Below are 19094 nucleotides of genomic sequence, written 5' to 3' on the forward strand. Positions count from 1 at the left end.
TTGTGAAAGCAACAATAGCCATCCCTACAAAATCATTGCAATATCGACATTGAAGTATTCGTTAAAAATATTGTGATATATTATGTAGTCCATATCACCCAGCATTAAATTGATCTATCATTTCGGTGACAAAATCTCAGAAAAAAGTGCTCACTTATTGTTTCTCAGAGGCCAAAGAAACATCTTCAAAAAAAATGTTTGTCCAACAAACAGTAAAACAAATTAAAAGGTAATCACATTGGAGCTGCAGCTAATTATTTGTTTTATAAGCAATTAATTAGCTGTTTGCTCTTTACAATTTAAGAAAAGTTTGAAAAATGTCAACTAAATCCCAGATGCAGCCTAAAATGTTTTGTTTTATCCCAACCAACAGTTTACAATCAAAAGATATTCCGTTTATTATCATGGAGGACTAAAGGAACCAGAAAATGTCCACATTTAAGAGAATTTCAGCATTTTTTTCAATAATAAAAAAAAAAAGACAAATTGTTCCAACTCCTCTACTATCACAAAACACTGTGAGCGGCAACACATGATTATTTCAATCTAAATCTGCCAATTAGTTTGTCAATCGGCAAATAAATCTCTATCAATTCATAAACATGCACAACAAGCCATAAACAATAAATAAACAACCCTCAGTATTTTTTGTATATGATCAACAGCACTAAAATACCATTAACCACACTGAAACCATCCAAACATTGCAAATGAATTCGGGAATGTCACCACTTGGATCACATTGTTTTTCTATGAACCCTATCTAGGATGATTTTTTTTTTTTTTTTACCTAAAGGCAGGAAGGTCATAGTGGCCCCAGTGAGACCTGCAGACAACACTTATCTCCCTGCTAGATCCTCTTTGTTATTGAGCCAATTTTGAGGACTCTTTGTTTTTCTGATGGCCAATAAATTGAAGCCTCATCAGACTGGGCTTCTCCATCGGGCGAAGAAGAGGCTGTACACCAACGCCAATGAATAAACTGTCATTGTTAACAACATGGCCGAATGCAGGCAATGTAGTGCAGTGTCGACATGAGCTCCAGGACACGACACGGTAACATTTAATACACCTTTAGTGCCACAGGTGTTTCGTTATACAACCGAAAGAGAAGCAACCCATTTAGCTACCTAGCAGGCTAACTAAGCTCGCTACCGGAAAAACTGCCCATTTAACTCCAGAGATTAAATGCTCCTGCTTTGCCCCCATTTCCTCCCGCTGCACTCACGAATGCTGAATGACACAGTTATGACAGGCAACACGTTTCACGCTCGTGAAATTAAACGAGAGGGAAAAAATAATTAACAAAAATCAGCGTATAATCACGGAGAGCTGGCGCTCAGCCCGAAACTGTCACGCAACAACTGACATTGAAGACGAAATAATCTCTGAAAATATTACCGTCGGTCCTCAAAACACCGCGAGACGGACCGAGCCTAAACATCCGCGCGGGGCAAAGTCCTCGACAAAAGCCGACAAAAACACGAACGTCGGCGGCGGAGAAATGCCTAAAATCAGCGACGGTGGAAACATTTTTTTTTCCGCGGCAGATGTATGTATGTATGTATGTACACACTTACACACGGTGGACCGGGCACACGCGTGCGTACGCACACACACAAACACACACGCGCGCACACGCGCGCGCGCTTTAGCGAGGACACCGCGCACGCGCTCGCCCACTAGTACACATAGACACTGGCTGCATAGAATGTGGGTCACTGGGCCTTGCTCTCCCTCGAGCGTGCGGAAACAGTCCCGAAGCCTGCGCTGCAGTCCGACCGCTTCCGCACGCCAAAAAAAAAAAAAAAAAACAGAAAAAAAAACAACACCGTTTACGAAACCGCGACGGTCGTGCCATTTCACAATCTGCGACCACCGCCTGCTTTGAATGCGCATTAAAAAAAAAAAAAAAAAAAAAAAAAAAAAAAACAACCCTTACCTTCACGAATAATCGACAGCTGCCTCCGTGTTTTGCTAACTTGAACGTTGCATCGAGGCGGTGGGGGCCAGGAGGACTCCGGGTTGGGGAGAAAAACAGGAGGCCTACTTCATATTACGACGTACAGTCATGCGCAATAGAGACAGTAGGGCGCACTATTTTGCAGGTACAGTAGCAGCAAAACGGAGAGAAATGCTGAGTGATCCACGAAGGGGAAATGACTCCGCGTTTTTTTGGTGACTTTTCCCGTCGGACTGGCCCACATGTCAGTGCCACCAAGTTTGTTTTGTGACAGAGAATACAAGCGAAAGGTAGCGATTCTGCGCCCCGGCTTTCAAATGGATGCATTTAAAACGCGACACTATCCAGGATGGTTGTCACAGATATCCGATCAATTCGTATATTATGAACGTGCTTTCATAATTCTCAGTCTTAAAAGTTGTACTGTCGCCCAATTTGAAAATGTTTACAATAAGAGTGATATGCGTTATTTGGGGAATTACAAATCGGGTTGCAGTAAACGGACTGGGACTGTGACATTGGATGGTCGCCAGAAGGGTGCAGAGAGCAGGGTGTAGGGATGGCCCTGCCTGATAGCAAGGGGTTCCCCCTTTTTTATCGACATCCAATCACAAGCTTTGCACGCCATGACGTTGTAACTAGATTGTGTCGAGGTTCCCCTAACTTCATAACGTGGTGCATTTTGGCATAAGGAAAAACTTTTATGAGGCATGATATGTAATTAGATGTTCATTTTAAATGTATCTCCAAGCAACCGTGGCAAGGTTAATCCAGAAATATCACAGGTGAATTTACTAGTCCTACCGGTTCTGAATTCAAAGGTTAAAAGCAAAACTTTCCTGTACTATGTGTAATATTTAATAAACCCAGGAATTCCCATGTTAACTGTAGCAATGCTAGTACATGACAGCAGTTGAAGGTCATCCACACCGTACATCATTTGTAGCATTTGAAATGCTATGCAGCCAGCAACCGTTTTCACAAAAGAAGTCCACTGAAAGTCATTGAAATCACAACATTTTGTGTGTATATTTACATGGGTGTCAAACAGTTTGTGCACATTAACGCGCCTCCCTCCCTATCCCCTCCACACACAACTTTCTTGTTCTTCTTTTGTCACATCACTGCCACCTGTAGAAAATATAATAGTAATGAAAGATATTGCTGTTGTCTTCCCCAAACATCTCAAATACAGATTTCTCATTTAGACATTACAACCAATGAAACCATGTGTGGGTTTTTTTATGCTGCCTGTTTACAGAAAAACTTATATTTTTGTGTCATGTCATAAAAAATGGCTGCTGTGTGTTTTTTGTATTAACTACAAGTCACTGCTTAGCAGATCTCTCTGAGCTCACTGCATTCAACATGACTGTCTTTACCTCTGTCCTCTAACGGCCTGACTAAAGCTTGAGGTTAAATATGACATCGTATAATAAGTCATGACAGTCATTGAAATGGTATAATTTTCTAATAATAATAATGGCCCCACGATGCAAGCAATCACTAAATCAATCTACAATCCCACAAAAGAGCAAAAGATTATATGAAATGAACTAAAAAAAAAAAAGGCTGTACTACAGAAAGCAGAACAAAATAATGTATAATTAGATTCCAATGTATCAAATAGAATCCATAAAATCAGCAGGACTTGGAGCCAGTGACCCAGTTTTCTCACAGGCACACTTGTAATTGCAGTCTCAGGCTTGTGCACAAAACAACAGTTTTCTTTACCTCTCTTAGTTTACTGTTACTAACCTCATTAGCTCTTCCTTCCCACTTGGGCTCATTAGAGATGTGCTGCTTCTCAGTCTTTCTCTCCACTTCTTATTTCTATCATCACTCTTATCCTTTGTGTGAACTCCATTGGCTCTCTCACTTTTCTTCTTCTCGCTGTCATCATTTTCACTTCTCATGTGGTTTGTTCAGATTCGTCCTTATCTGCTTTTTAAGGATTCTCCCCATTTTCTATGTTTATTATGTTCTCTCCTTTTCTCATCTTTCCATCACTCAGCACCCCTTCCTGCATAATCTGTATTATTAATGCTTCAATTCTTCTCCACCATCCGGTCTCTTTTTCATGTTCACCTTCTGTGATCCCTTTACGTAAGATCTTCCATCATTGCTTTCTTCTTTTGCTTCCTGCTTTTTCCATCGCTAAATTTTCCCACAAAATTTTGTCTGCACCAATCACGTCTTGGGTTTCTTGATAACTTTATCATACATCTTGTTAGTTCTTGACTTTCTTCTGCAGCATGTCCATCTTCCCTCATTAACTTCCTCCAGGCTTCCAGCGACACACATATTTTCTCTCTACTCACCATCTCGTCATCCTCTTTAATCATGCATTCATGCCTGTTCTAAACTCCACCCATATTAACTAATAACTGTTGTTGTGGAAAGTAACTAAGTACATTTACTTACGTACTTTACTTAATGGAATTTTGAGGTAATTGTGCTTTACTTGAGTATTACAATTCAATTTATACCTGTGAACACACTGTGAAAGATTAAACCAGTGGTTTCCAACCTTTTCAGCATCCGACATCTCGCAAACAGCAGTGTGTAGTCAGGCTCACATTTCAGATGTTTATGAGTTGTTTACAGCTCTACCAAATAGGGATTTTTCCTTCTAAACTTCCAACATGGTTTCATTTCAATAAAGGGTCAAATGATCCAATATTTCAGCAAAACTCAAAGAAGAGAGAAAAAGTCAAAAAACGGAAAACAGATTTGTGGATCAGAACTTTGTTTTTTCTTCTTTTGTCTCAGTAATCATCTGACAACCCCTCAGATTTATCTGCTGTCCCTGTTATTGAAACTGAATAAAACGTAATCCAAACTGTCTCCAACTGCAGCAGTTACAGCAATAACATGTTGCTTATACACTGATGCTTCAATATAAATAATCTAATAATGTCATAATAATTTATCAGCGAGAGGGACCAAACCACTACTTCTACTTTAATACTTTGACTACATTTTTCTGAGAATTATGTAAAGCCTTGTTTTTCATTCAGGACTTGTATTTACCATGGACTATTTTTACATTGCTGTATTGGTACTTTTACTTAACTAAAGGATCCAAATACTTCCTCCAACACTGCATACCATTTCCATTAAACACAAACATGAAATCATTGCGTCCTTTATTCTTGTGTATTTCATCAGACACTAAAACTGCTCCATGGGATTCTGGGATGATTCCTGAATTTCTCCATTTATTGTGCAAATTAAAATCCTTTCAATGCATATGACAGTACTGGGATAAAGTCATGATAATTAAGTACAATACACCTCATGTGTTATTCATAAGATCCAACACTTGTACATTTCCTCTCGTCCCTACTTCCTGCCCATCTGCTCATCTTTCCATCTCAGAGGCAAAAAGCTTTTCAAGTGATCACCCACAAAAAACATCAACAACAACCACAATAAAGCACTTAGCAGTGGAACGAGCCATCATTGTTTTCACAAATGTGACAGATCCAATGGAGCCACACTCTTTCCTGCAAACAAATCAAATCAGTGCTTTGGTCTGGGTCATTCTGGGGTGATTTTGCTAATAGAAAAATCCTCCCACACTCTTTTGATAAGCCTCTATGGAACTTTAAAAACATGCTCAATTGCATGTTACATGTTCTCTATGTCTGTCAGTACATCGAGCAAATTATCTTGTGGAGCCATGATCACTAAAGAAGTGTAGCTTCCTTTATGTGCTAAAAATACTACCTCCTTTATATAAGTGCGTCACCCTACTTTTACCTATTCTCAGAAATTGAATTACTACAGAGTAATGGAAAACATGCAAAGTGCTGTGGGACATCCTTTTCCCACACAACAATCATTTAATCACGGACAAACAGTGGGCGCGGTGCCATAATATATATCAATGCCTTTATGTGAGTGAGTGGAGGACAGACAGAAAGACCACAACAAGAAAGAAAGGACTGTCAGTGTGTGTTGGGAGCGGAACAACACCAGTAAAGTGTGTTTATGTTTGTGTATAAGACACACTTTAACAAAGAAGCAAAAGTGAAATCTATATTTGCAGGAAACCTTCATGACATCATAATGGATCTTAATTGAAGCAATAAAAATGTGAAATGATGAAGAGATTGGTCTTTAATTGCCCCCTTTCTGCTGAGTCTCTCATGGGCAAATTTGTGTGAAAGCAGTGCTTCATGGACATGGTTCATCAAACCTGACACTGAGTCGACCGTGTGTGTGTGTGTGTGTGTGTGTGTGTGTGTGTGTGTGTGTGTGTGTGTGTGTGTGTGTGTGTGTGTGTGTGTGTGTGTGTGTGTGTGTGTGTGTGTGTGTGTGGTACATTTCACACACAATCAACCCACTAGCACATACTTTCACGAGGTCTGACAGGAGGAAACATCACCACCTCCCTCTCCACCACCACTGACAGATTTAGGGGTTCTCCTCCACTGTCACGATCTTGCTAATATCTGTCACATCTCATTTCTTTCTTAGCTTTTCTCATCTGTTGTCACTGTCTTTTTCCTTCTCTCTTGCTGTTTCTGGGGTTTTTTTGTGACGCTTTGATTTTTCTCTTCCTCTCTGATGTCGTCTCTTCTGAGGGAGGAGATGCAGAGACTTTTATTCCGACCTGCAAAACAGAAACTAGTGGAGTTTATTGAGATTGAAGAGCCGTCGCAGGGAAGACATTTTCTCTGTGTCTCAGGTAAACAGCTTTCATGTTGGCTAAAAGTAAAAGTATGTTTTTTGAGGATGAATGTATGCTCGATCATTTACAGTTGCAGATCCTGCTCTGATTATAAAATGTATATTTCTAATGATTACAAAAGTTTGCTTGTACAGAGGCTGTAAAGAAATGTCTGTAAGGCTTGAAATTATTCTTTTCCAAGTATTCTACTGTTACTGTTACTGCAGATTAAAAGCCTAGTCCTGCACTGCACCTATTTACCGGTATATGTTGTTTTCCATCCTGTAGTTGAAAAAAACAAAGTGGTGCAGTTATGCATCGTGCAATGTAAAATGTCTAAGAAGTCCCTAAAATCTGGATCCAAGAAGTCCCACACCAAACGCTCCAGCATACATGAGTGCTACAGGAGGACAGAGAACTGGTCCCTAGAGGACTTGACTTTGGTGGATGGACGAGACCCAGATGTGGTAATTAACCAAGTTTTATTTCCGTTTCCATTGTTTTTTATTGTCAAATTTTGTATTGATGGAGACAATCTGTTCCTTTATGAGCAGTAGTTTAAATTTAATTATGAGATGATATTTTTTGATAAAATTGCATCATTTGCTCCATTTACTGAAATATGAAATGAATACATTTGTCTTTTAATTCAAATCTAATCAATTATTATTTGTTAGTTAATAAGTCAGTTTTTCTACCTCTTGTTACTCTACTGATGTTTTGTTTAGACCCAAAGAGCAGTGGCGGAAGAAGAATTTCAGATCCTTTACTTTTGTGAAAGCATCAACACTACAATGTAAAAATACTCCATTATCAGTAAAAAAAAAAAATCATACTTAAGTAAAAGTACATAAGTATTAGCAGCAGAATTTAATTAAAGTATTAAAGTAAAATTGCCGATTTGGTCTGTCTATGTTACCTTGAAAGAGAAAACAACACTATCATCCCATGCAAATGTGTGCGTCTTGAAAGCAAATGTTGGAGTGTAATTGTACAAATTATTCAACTATTTATCACATCACCAGATGAATAATATTGAAGCATCAGTTTGTAAGCAGCATGTTATTGTTATAGCTGCTCCGGGTGGTGATAGTTTGAACGACTTTATATACACCACTGCACAATGGGAATATCAACCATCTTTGATGACTAAATAGAATACATAATAAACTAAAGATATTTGGATATTTTAGTGTCTACAATAAGCCCTCTAACTGAAATGAATGTGCAAGATTTTATACCTTAGACACAAATAAAATTGTATTCTTTTTTTTTTTTTCATTCCTTTGGCTCCAGGATGACCCCTGTTTCCTGTTGCACTTCGATAAGGTGCGTTGTGTGAACGCCACCAGCTCCTCAGCCAAATACTCCATGGTGCGTGCCCTGGTTACCCTTAGTGAACGGCACTGTCAGAGGTCACTGAACCTGCAGAACTTTGACTGGGCTTACATCAAGCCGACCTCCTTCTACTCCAACAGAGGGGACTGTGTTGTTCTATCGCAGATATGCTTCTATGCATTAAATTTGGTTTGTCTGTCCATGTGTCCTGTGCCCTTGGATGCATAATAACTAAAAGTATAGCTTGTGCGATTAGGTGTGAAGTAAATGTAAGCTTGTGACACTATAGACATTTGACAAAGAGTTATACACCTAGAAATGTGTTTTGCATTAATGTTGAATGTATCTTTATTGCAAATGCAAGTTTCAAATAGTTTTGTTTTTGTCAACTGTATAATCTTTTTCTGTTGACTTCTTATCCCTGAAAGTAATCTTTTATGGGTGCTATTGTGAATTTAAAAAAAAAAAATGGCACATAACAAGTAAAACAATAAAAGATCCCTTGCCTCTCTCACTAAACCTTCTTAAAGGTATACAAAAATATGTATTATTAGTAACAATAAATGTAATGTTTAGAAGCATATAATGGATGTTTTATTGGCTGATTCCACTATATTTTATATAATTTTCAACGTACTAAAAAACTAGGTTTTCCTCGTCGGATTTTTATTCAATGCACCAACAAGAAGGGATTGAAATATTTAGCTAATTCTCTATATTATAAATAAATTTATAGAAAAAAAATAACAGATAAGTCCTCTGAATAAATAACAGGGAAAAATGCAAGGAATGACCAAAAAGGCTTTAGAAATGTGTGGTTAGAGGGTAATGGGCTCAGAATCAGCATTAGAAATATTTTAATTGGGCTCATGCTATGAACATTAAAAATATTTGTTGCATATATATATATATATATATATATATAAAAGCAGCTAATATAAATCATACTCATTTATTTATTTATTGCAACATACTCGTTTATTTTTCTTCAGTAGTTCAGCTTTGTACCTCCAGATGGCCCCAACACAAAACAACAGACGACCAGGAAGGGTATTTACTAGAGTCAAAAACTGCCTGACGAAAATCATTACACATATCCACAAATAAATAAATGACTGCTGTTTGCGTGTTTGTCTTTGAAATTCAAATGATTCATATTTTCTCGTTTTAAATACATATGCACCCACGCACTGTAAAGATATACATTTTGTTTTTGCCTCAGGCAAAGACCGGACGGACCAGCGGCTCCATGCCTGCCGCCAAAATTCAAGTTAGAAGAGAGCAGAACGAGTTTTCCGGTTGTCGGTTGTAAACACTGCGCAGTAAGCCAGTGCTTCACTTTGTGAACTTACCGATTTGTTAATAAAACACGACGAACCTTATCTCCGGAGCCGGCAGAGAGAACACGGCCTAAACATGCACATCAAATCTATAATCATTGAAGGATTTAAATCGTACGCACAGCGGACTGAGATCAACGGCTTTGACCCGCTGTTCAACGCCATCACAGGACTGAACGGCAGCGGCAAGTCCAATATCCTGGACTCCATATGTTTCCTTTTGGGTATTACCAACCTCAGCCATGTAAGTGTGTTATTGTCGCTCTGTAATTTAAAAAAAAAAAATCCATTGTGGGTGACCTTACATTTTTTTTTATACACTCTGTATGTTATTGTTTTGCTATGATAATGATGTTTTTGTTCTAAAGATAACTAGGAAAACCATTTCATCTTAAAAATGGTGTCATTTTGCTTGTAAAGGTGCGAGCCTCCAACCTCCAGGACTTGGTTTACAAGAACGGACAGGGGGGCATCACCAAAGCTACTGTGTCTATTACCTTTGACAACTCCAACAAAAGTCAGAGTCCTCTGGGGTTTGAAACCCACGATGAGATCACGGTCACCAGACAGGTGGGGAAAGAAAATAAAAGGATGGTACTTTGGCTCTGCATTGGCAATTCTGTTATTAAAACATGACCCTTTCTTTCTTTCTTTCTTTCTTTCTTTCTTCTCTTCTTTCTTTCTTTCTTTCTTTCTTTCTTTCTTTAAGGTGGTAATCGGTGGCAGGAATAAGTACCTCATCAATGGAGTCAATGCCAACAACACCAGGGTGCAGGACTTATTCTGCTCTGTTGGCCTCAACGTCAACAACCCACATTTCCTAATCATGCAGGTCAGTCTTGTGTCTTCTGCTTGAGTTTTTATCCCTCCACAGATACCGACTTTTTTTTTTTTTTCCCCACAACAGATCACATTCTTTGATATTTTACTTTCTTTCAAATCAGTGAGTAAATTTAATAAAATGTGATGTTTTCAATACTTCAGGGAAGAATCACCAAGGTTTTGAATATGAAACCGCCAGAGGTAAAACATGCATATCTATCTAACTAACAGAACTCTTTCATACATTTTCCTGCCTTCCCGGGACTTCTAGTAATGACCACCTCTCTTCTACCAGATCCTTGCCATGATTGAGGAGGCAGCAGGCACCAGGATGTATGAATGTAAAAAGATTAGTGCTCAGAAGACCATTGAGAAGAAGGAGGCCAAGCTGAAAGAGATCCAGACTGTAAGTCAGACTTTACGAGTCATTTACACTTCTTTGTCTTCATTTGTTCTTTGTTGGACTGCTGCTGCAGTGAACTGTTTCCTTTGTCCACTCTTAGATTTTGGATGAGGAAATTACTCCAACTATGCAGAAACTGCAAGAGGTAAGGTTGAGTATAAAATTTGAACTCGAACGGCACTTGCATGGGTTTAAAACATGACCAATTATTTTGCATTAATTTTGATTTAATTCCTTATTTTCCCCCTCAAACCATTGACCGTCTGCAGGAACGATCATCATACCTGGAGTATCAGAAGCTGATGCGTGAGATCCAGCACTTGTCGCGACTGTACGTGGCCTGGCTGTTTGTGTGTGCCGAGGAGACCAAGCTGAAGTCAGCAGAGAACCTGAAGGCGATGCAAGATAACATCACCAAGATGCAAGCCAGCATGGCCGAGAACGAGAGCAAAATCCAGGAGCTCTCAGCCCAGATTCAGGAGCTGCAGAAGAAAAAAGACCAGGTGCTGTACACTGGAAGAGAGGGGAGGGATAAGGGTGCTTTTTAAACATTACTACATACCCCTTTTCTTTTTAATTTGTCAACTAAAGTGTGATAAGTGACATTATTATTGTTATCCTCGTCAGTTGCTATTTGAGAATGATTTGATGACTTATCTAATTTGGTTTTCCTCATTCAGTAGAAAATGTATTTAGTCAAGAGTTTTTGAGCCTGGATGACCTCTTGTCTTAAAAATGTATTTGAAAGAAATGTTCAAAATTACCTGCAGAACAAAATTTACTAAGTTTTGAGTCATCTTTCATTTCTAGGAGGTGAACGGAGTATTAAAGTCCCTGGAAGAGACTCTCGCTGATGTTCAACGTGTGGACGCCAAAGCTCAGAGTGCACTTGACATGAAAAAACAGAATCTCAAAGATGAAACCAAGAAGAGGGAGGAGCTTGTAAAGAGTATGGAAGAGGTAATTAATAGATAACTTTTTCTGATGTGTAACTGTATGACTTGTCCAAACAAAGACTTTTCTAGTAATTAACATTTTCGTACAATAAAGGCTGTATGCAGAGCTGAGTTTTTAATCCGTAATGGTTTTCCTTCATTCTTAGGACAAGAAAGTGCTGGTGGTGAAGGAAAAAGAGGTTTCTAAATTGACAGAGCAGCTTCAGGCTCTACAAGAGGAAGGAAAGAAGGACAGCGCTGCCCTGGAAGCAGCTGAGCAGTATTTCAAAGCTGTGTCTGCAGGTCTTTCTGCCAACGAGGATGGAGAGGAGGCCACACTCGCCGGGCAGATGATGGCCTGCAAGAATGACACGAGCAAAGCCGACACCGAGGCCAAGCAGGTGAGGAACGGACTTGAACATATCTGTCGCAGATGTGGTGTTTCAAGTTTTTTTTCAGGTTGACTGTTTAAATTCAAATCATGTGTTCAGTATGAAATTCTATGCCGACGATCTTGACTTTACTTTGCAGGCATAATCTCCTCGGTAATTATTTGATTGTCAGTTTCTGTTTCCCTTCTTTCTGTCCAGGCCCAAATGACTCTGAAGCATGCCCAGGCTGAGCTGAAGACCAAACAGGCAGAGGTGAAGAAGATGGACAGTGGCTACAAGAAAGATCAAGACACACTGCAGGCTGTTAGAAGCAGCAGGGAGAGACTAGAGGCTGAGCTAGCCAAACTCAACTATGAAGGTAGTTTAAGTGTACATGTGTGTGTGTTCATCCAAGCTCTTTGTACAAGATGCCTTTTCTGTCCAAACCTGTGTGATAAAAGTAGGACTGTGTCTGTCCTAATGCAGATGGGAAGGAAGAAAGTCTGCTGGAAAAAAGAAGGCAGCTGTCCAGAGAGGTTGCAAAACTTAAAGAGACCTATGAGCGCCTCGTGTCCCGCTTCCCCAACCTGCGCTTTGACTACAAGTAAGAACTTTCATCTCTACGTGAAGTTATAATGTGGACATAAAGGCGTATATATTTTCTTACTTTATAAAGTATCTGTCTGATAGAAACCACATTCATTAAAGGAAAAGGATATTTTTTAAAAAGAGTATTGAGAAACTGTTTGTTAAAATACCCAAATGGAAAATAATGTGAACATGATGGTCACTTAAATGACCTTATTGCCTTATTAGATGTCTTGCATACTTTACTGACAGCTCCCTCACTCTGAGCTTTGTTATACCTGTTAAAGTGAGACAGGTTTTTAGCTTAAATTGTCATTAGGACACAGAGTTTTGGGGGATCACTTAATTCCCTTCTGAGCGAAGGTCTATCTGTAAGAATAACCATTTGGCAGGACTGGAGAAGACAATATTAACATACTTTATCGTGTCGCAATAGCCGTTGAGATATGAAGTCACATCACAGGTTCATGTGTATTAGAGTGAGTGAAGCTGTTAATGACCTGCTGAATGTGTTTCATTGTTTTTGTTTCTCCTGCTGTCTTTTAGAGACCCAGAGCGAGGATGGGATCGCAGCAAAGTCAAGGGGCTGCTTGCTAACCTGATCTCAGTCCATGACGTCTCATACGCAACAGCACTGGAGGTTGTCGCAGGAGGACGTCTGTATAACATTGTCGTTGACACAGAGGTGGGTGTGAGAGTGTTCAGGACATACTGTATGTTATTGTAGTGCAGTCAGAGGGCTTTAAACTCTTATTTCATTCACAGTCCAGTGGCACTGTGTAACCTGAGTTATTGATTTTTGCCTTTACAAGGTGACTGGTAAAAAGTTGCTGGAGAAGGGAGAGCTGCAGCGAAGGTACACCATCATTCCCCTGAACAAGATTTCTGCCAGAACACTTAATGACAAAGTGGTGAACACTGCCAAGCGCCTGGTGAGAGAACCATGCCTATTAATCTGAGGTGCGTCCTCGTTTGGTGAGAGGATTTTTTTTTTTTCTCACTGCTATCTCGCTATCGCCCTTTTTTTGTTTCCTCTTTTTTTCTGTCAGGTTGGAGAAGACAATGCTCACACTGCTCTGTCACTGGTTGGCTATGAATCTGACCTGCGTAAGGCCATGGAGTACGTGTTTGGCTCCACATTGGTGTGTGACACCCTGGACAATGCCAAAAAAGTAGCCTTTGACAAGCAGGTGATGACCAAGACAGTCACTCTTGGTGGAGACATCTTTGACCCACAGGGAACTCTGAGTGGAGGTGAGGGCAAAAAGGATACATGTCGTTTGCAAGGGGGGAATAGAGAAGCTGTGTTTCTAAGATTGGAAAAATATAGAATATTGTTTCATAGAATTGTAATTATTTTTTTTAACATTATATCTAAAGGTAAACTTCAAAGAAAACAGTTTATGCACTCACAGAGCAACTGCTTTTTCTTTGGTCTTTCAGGTGCCCGCTCCCAGTCAGCGTCAGTGCTGTCCAGCCTGCAGGAGGTGAAGGAGGTCCAGGACAACTTGAATGAAAAGGAGGCCCAACTTCATGATACGGAACGACAACTGGCCAGCCTCAAGGGAACCGCTGATAGGTACGCAGAACACACATCTGCCCAAACTGAAATGATTCACGTATACATTTACTATCAAATACTCAAGTCCCTTTTCTGTAACACTTCATGCACCCCAGCTCCATTCAGCATTTATATAAGCGTTCGATAAAAACACACTGTAATGTAGCTGTAAGTAAGTTATTGCATTTGTCAATAACTACAAATCCTTCTGTGGAAACCCATAAAGTGGAGACATGGTTATAACCAGAAATTGTAAAAGCAGGTGTAACAATATGTTTCATTGGAGATCATATACACATACTTTTATAGTGTGTTGAAAATTTATTTATAAACTGTTATATAACTGTTAGTCTTCCACTTTCATTTCGTTAAAATCCCTCGCTGTCGTCTGAAACTTGAAACTTGCTTTCAGATCTTCCCTTCTAGCTTTCATGATCTCATATTTTTTTTTCCACCTTTGGTTCTTTCTTCTCTTTGCTACATTTTGGTTCCTGTAGGTACCGCCAACTGAAGCAGCAGCATGAGCTGAAGGTCGAGGAAGAACAGATCCTGCAGGCCAAGGTGCAGCAGAGCTCCTTCCACCAGCAGCAGGAGGAGCTGGAGAGGCTGCGCAAGGCCATTGGTCAGAAAACTGAAAAAAAAAAAAAAAAAAACACATTAGATTTAGGATTCCACCAGGACCTACATATATGGACACTTGTGATATAGATAAAACTATACACTGGACCAGTTTTAATCTTGGTTTTTAACTTGAGTAAATGTGGTTTGTTTGCTAAACCAGAGGAGAGTGAGGAGACTCTGCGGGTCACAAAGGAGGTGCAGAAGCGGGCTGAAGAGAAATACAAGGTGCTGGAGGACAAGATGACGAACGCGGAGGCAGAGAGGGAGAAGGAGCTGAAAGCCGCCCAGCAAAAGCTCAACACAGCCAAGGCCAAAGCCGATGCCTTCAACAAGAAGTTAAAGCAGAAGCAACAGGTACACTGACCAGACACAGTAAGACAAAGTCATTGTTTAAAGGGGTCCCTCCCCTCAAAGATTTCTTCCAGTAAATGTTACTCCTCTTGGTTTAGACCTTCACTGCAAAGAGTGATTTATGTTCAGAGTTTGACAGTGAAAAGCTCCTGCATCGAACACCAGTGTGATGAAGAAACTTGAAGCATGCCTGCCTTGCATATATACTTAGAATGCACTCTAATGGAGATGTGGGGGACATCTTGCATGCTGTAGTTAGACATTTGAAATGAAACATATTTGCATATTAATGGTTTCTGGAATTTCTTTTTTTTTTTTTTTTTTTTTTTTTTTACTGGGGGAGGATGCATATACTGAATGTCTGTTTCTAGGTAATTGAACTTCACCAATGGAATTTAAATGAAAAACGATATCCAAATATACAAATTATTATTCAAGCCAGTATTGGCTGTTGCATTTCAAAAACGTTTGGTTTTTGCTTATGTGTGCAGGAGTCTGAAGCCGTGGCCCTGGAGCTGGAGGAGCTGCAGAGGGAGCAGGCTGGTTACAAGCAGCAGATTCAGGCTGTCGATGAAGCAATGAAGGCTCTCCAGGAGCAGATAGACAGCATGGCTTGCACTGTATCTCAGAACAAGGTACTTGTGTCATTTTGAAGGTGTATACAGTGGCCCCAAAAACTATTAGGACCAGTAAACTAACAGCAAACTTCTAAGGTTCAAAACAAAAACAGCCTCCTCTAAATGGCAGTTTATGGCAAGTCCTGACTGTCAGCCATGGTTGAACATGTGTATTGGTAATGTGATTGTTACCCCTGTGGTGACTTGGCTGGGAGTACCCGTGTGACCTGAATCTGCTGTTAAAAACCTCGTAGATGGTCTGTAAGAAAAAAAACTGTTCACACAAAGGAGGCTCTATTCATGAATTCAGAAAAAGCTTCCATCCTCCACAGTCTGCGTGTTTATTGTGGAAAAGTTCAAAAAGGGTACTTTAAAGAATTCAGCCAAAAAAGAATTAGTGACGCAAGTTAATTTTTCAACAGGATGACGGTCCAAATCTAAGAATCTGTATCAAATTAAAGTCCTGAACAGCCCTCCAAGAGCACTGACCTAAATCCTATAAAGCACTTGACGTGGAGAAAATGAACTTAAGATTTTTGTACTTGTGATTTTTAGTTAAGCTGTTGTTGAGGGTCCAAGTCCACTGTGTGTATATATATATATATATATACTTTTTAAGGAATAATGTGCTTGTGTCATCTGTCTTTTAAAATCTGTGCATCTTGGTCTTTAGATGTTTCCTAAAATGAAATTCATACATTGAAGTCACCGCCACTCCAACTGTGTACTTTAAAGGACAGTGTTAATGCTTAGCGAGTTGTCATGTCTGTAAATGACTCTATTTCACATTATTCTCTGTTGTCTCTCTCTCAACACTCATTGTTCTGTAGGAGGCCGTGCGTAAAGCCCAGGAGGAGCTCGCCAAACAGAAGGAAGGGATCATGGCACAAGACAAAGAGCTCAGGGTAAATACAGGTTTTGTCTTTAATGCTTTGGTTTTAAAGGGCCTTCGTGAGAAGGGTAGTAGGTTTGAATCAGGCAGCGGTCTCTGGAGATTCAAAATAATGCAACAAATGTTGGATAAATTACACTGTACTTGTGATAGTTTCAGGTTCTGAGTGTAAGAGTGTAAAATTATAATAAAAATGTACTTTCTTCAGCGGTGACTACTGCTTAGATTTTTCTTTACATGTGATTGATTATTAATTCATGTATATAAATTGAAACGCTCCAGGCCAAGAGCACAGAAGCCAACAAGATCAGGGAGCAGAACAACGAAGTCCAGCTAAAGATCAAGGAGATGGAGCACAACATCAGTAAGCACCGCAAAGACAGCCACGATGCTGCTGACAAGGTACACGCACGCACACACGCACACACACACACAAAACAGCAATAAGTATTTCTATATCCATGCAAGATTTCATCTTACTAGTATTGCATGGTTCTTCTAAACATCCATCTCTCCACCTTTTCGTCCTGCAGGTGTCTCGGATGCTTCAGGAACATGACTGGATCCACTCAGAGCGTCAGTTCTTCAGCCAGCCAAACACCTCATACGACTTCAAGACCAACAACCCCCGAGAGGCCGGCCAGCGGCTGAAGAAGCTGGAGGAGACCACCACCAAGCTGGAGAGGAACGTCAACAAGAGGGCCATGAACATGCTGAACGAGGCAGAGGAAAGGGTGAGGAGTCAAACACAGAGACGGCCAAGGGTGCAAGAGGTCATAGTACCAACAAATGTAAAAACTACAATCGTCTTCCCTTCTGCAGTACAACGACCTGATGAAGAAAAAGAGGATTGTGGAGAACGACAAAGCAAAAATCTTGCAGACCATTGAGGAGCTGGACCAGAAGAAGAATGAGGCTCTGAACCTTGCATGGCAGAAGGTGTGCGGCTATTTCAGCATCCAATTTGTCGTTGCATTTTTGACATTTCTATCTCACTTGGGCATAATGAAAATGTATACTGAGACAATATGAATACCTTTTATACAGTGGTCGTTTTTCTGAATAATATCTCTGGATGTATAAGGTAATAATGCAAATCAGTGAGGAGGAGTCTTACATCTGGTTATTTTATCCCAAAAAAACCTCACTTTTTCTTTCTAAAACACAGGTACAATATAACAAAATTGTCTTGCTTCCACATACGATACATTCATTATACAACTCGTTTCCTTGTCTTGATGTTTGAGCAGGAGTGTGTTAGTTATTGTGGGATGTTAAACTATTTTCACGTGTCTCTTTTAAATGTAAAAAACGACCCACAATTGTTTAGAATCGTTGATTAAATATTGGAAACACTGCTGTCTGTTTGTAGCTTACGTTCTCTCTGATGAGTCATTAGACCCATGACTTTGGACCTCACTGAAAGTATCCTGCAGATAGTGACCATTATTTTCTCTCTCTGTAGGTAAACAAGGACTTTGGGTCCATTTTCTCCACTCTGCTGCCAGGAGCCACAGCAAAGCTGGCTCCTGCCCAGGGCGGTGGCGTCCTGGAGGGCCTCGAGTTCAAGGTGGCGCTGGGCAACACCTGGAAAGAGAACCTCAGTGAGCTCAGTGGAGGGCAAAGGTCAGCAAAAATCAGTTCTATGGTCTTTAAGTGTCAGTGATTTAGGACCTGAACGATACTCTCAATGACTAAATGTTTCTGTGGATGAAAATGAAATCAGAACCCTGTTTGTGTGTTTTCAGGTCACTCGTGGCCTTGTCTCTCATCCTGGCCATGCTGCTCTTCAAGCCTGCTCCCATCTACATCTTAGATGAGGTGGATGCTGCTCTGGATCTGTCACACACACAGAATATTGGACAGATGCTGCGCACGCATTTCAGACACTCTCAGGTAAAACGTGCAAATATCTTCTCTTATTAAGCCTTAAATTGTGGAGCAGATGACACTTAACCTTTCAGCCATGAAGTAAGCTGATGCTGTCAGTCCTAATCCTTCTGTGTGCTTTTATATACCTGTTGGATAAAGTTTTTAGAAGAGGCTTTTACCAGTCTGATTTTCAACTCTCTCCTTACAGTTTGTGGTCGTGTCCCTAAAGGACGGCATGTTCACAAATGCCAACGTCCTGTTTAAGACAAAGTTTGTCGACGGCATGTCCACAGTGACTCGATCGGCGCTCAGCCAGAGTGACGCCAACCTTCCCCAGAAAAGCCAAGATAAGGCTCGTCTGAAAGAGAAGAGGAACAAGCAGCTGATCAGTTGATCACTTCACAAAAATAATCAGGATGGTCACATTTTAAATCCACTCTATTATGTCTTCTAGAAACCACATTAATTAACAAAGTGTGTACTTGTTAATATCTCGGGAATTGTGCACATTTGAATTCCCTGTGCCCAGTAACTGCTCCTTATGTTATGAAGAGGTTTTTTTCTGCATCCTTTTAAAGCCTTTAGGGTACATTTCTGTTGCATTTTTTTCTTTCATTTTTGTCCTCTCTTTGTTCAGCTGCGAGTTCATATCTTTGTATATTTAAAACTTTAGACAAAAGGAAATTTACAGTTAAAACTGTCTGAGGTTATCCTGTTTTGTTTTTTCTGCTTTTAAATGCAT

The 19094-nt window shown here is 40.0% G+C and overlaps 3 protein-coding genes across 10 annotated transcripts in view; 2 read left to right on the forward strand and 1 right to left on the reverse strand.

Annotated features, from left to right (window-relative positions):
* The window catches only part of LOC138620297 (circadian locomoter output cycles protein kaput-like), a 22698-nt gene extending 20651 nt beyond the window's left edge, over positions 1–2047 (reverse strand). For 2 of the 4 annotated variants that reach the window (XM_069697369.1, XM_069697364.1), the window contains exon 1: positions 1402–1491. The gene's annotated coding sequence lies outside the window, so the exon portion shown is untranslated. Of the gene's footprint in view, positions 1–790; positions 1251–1401; positions 1492–1942 lie in introns of those variants that run through there. The other 2 variants (XM_069697365.1, XM_069697366.1) reach the window with 2 other exon arrangements.
* Positions 1470–9075, forward strand: exoc1l (exocyst complex component 1 like). Of its 5 annotated transcripts, none has more exons than XM_069697373.1 (4): positions 1470–1556; positions 6563–6659; positions 6930–7108; positions 7938–9075. In XM_069697373.1, the coding sequence occupies exons 1-4, from the start codon at positions 1551–1553 to the stop codon at positions 8205–8207; spliced, it is 552 nt and encodes a 183-aa protein (XP_069553474.1). In that variant the 5' UTR covers positions 1470–1550; the 3' UTR covers positions 8208–9075. The 5 variants fall into 5 exon arrangements, with proteins under 5 accessions (XP_069553474.1, XP_069553471.1, XP_069553472.1 ...); XM_069697370.1 differs by lacking the exon at positions 1470–1556 and adding an exon at positions 2164–2748 and having other exon boundaries at positions 6556–6659; XM_069697371.1 differs by lacking the exon at positions 1470–1556 and adding an exon at positions 2164–2748 and having other exon boundaries at positions 6596–6659.
* Positions 9076–9191: 116 nt separating this feature from the next.
* On the forward strand, positions 9192–19086 carry smc2 (structural maintenance of chromosomes 2). Its single transcript, XM_069697375.1, has 25 exons — positions 9192–9563; positions 9740–9889; positions 10029–10151; positions 10304–10342; positions 10437–10547; positions 10645–10689; positions 10814–11047; positions 11355–11504; positions 11647–11880; positions 12070–12229; positions 12337–12454; positions 12985–13123; positions 13251–13370; positions 13488–13692; positions 13882–14017; positions 14497–14621; positions 14781–14974; positions 15463–15606; positions 16419–16493; positions 16763–16882; positions 17014–17214; positions 17303–17419; positions 17946–18106; positions 18229–18376; positions 18561–19086. Exons 1-25 carry the CDS (start codon positions 9396–9398, stop codon positions 18744–18746), a joined length of 3603 nt encoding a protein of 1200 aa, XP_069553476.1. The 5' UTR covers positions 9192–9395; the 3' UTR covers positions 18747–19086.
* The last annotated feature ends 8 nt before the right edge of the window (positions 19087–19094 follow it).

Source organism: Brachyistius frenatus, unplaced genomic scaffold (genome assembly GCF_029030835.1).
Source record: "Brachyistius frenatus isolate BFR_SWC_R1_liver_20210118 unplaced genomic scaffold, ASM2903083v1 Contig_23, whole genome shotgun sequence".
NCBI lineage: Eukaryota > Metazoa > Chordata > Actinopteri > Embiotocidae > Brachyistius > Brachyistius frenatus.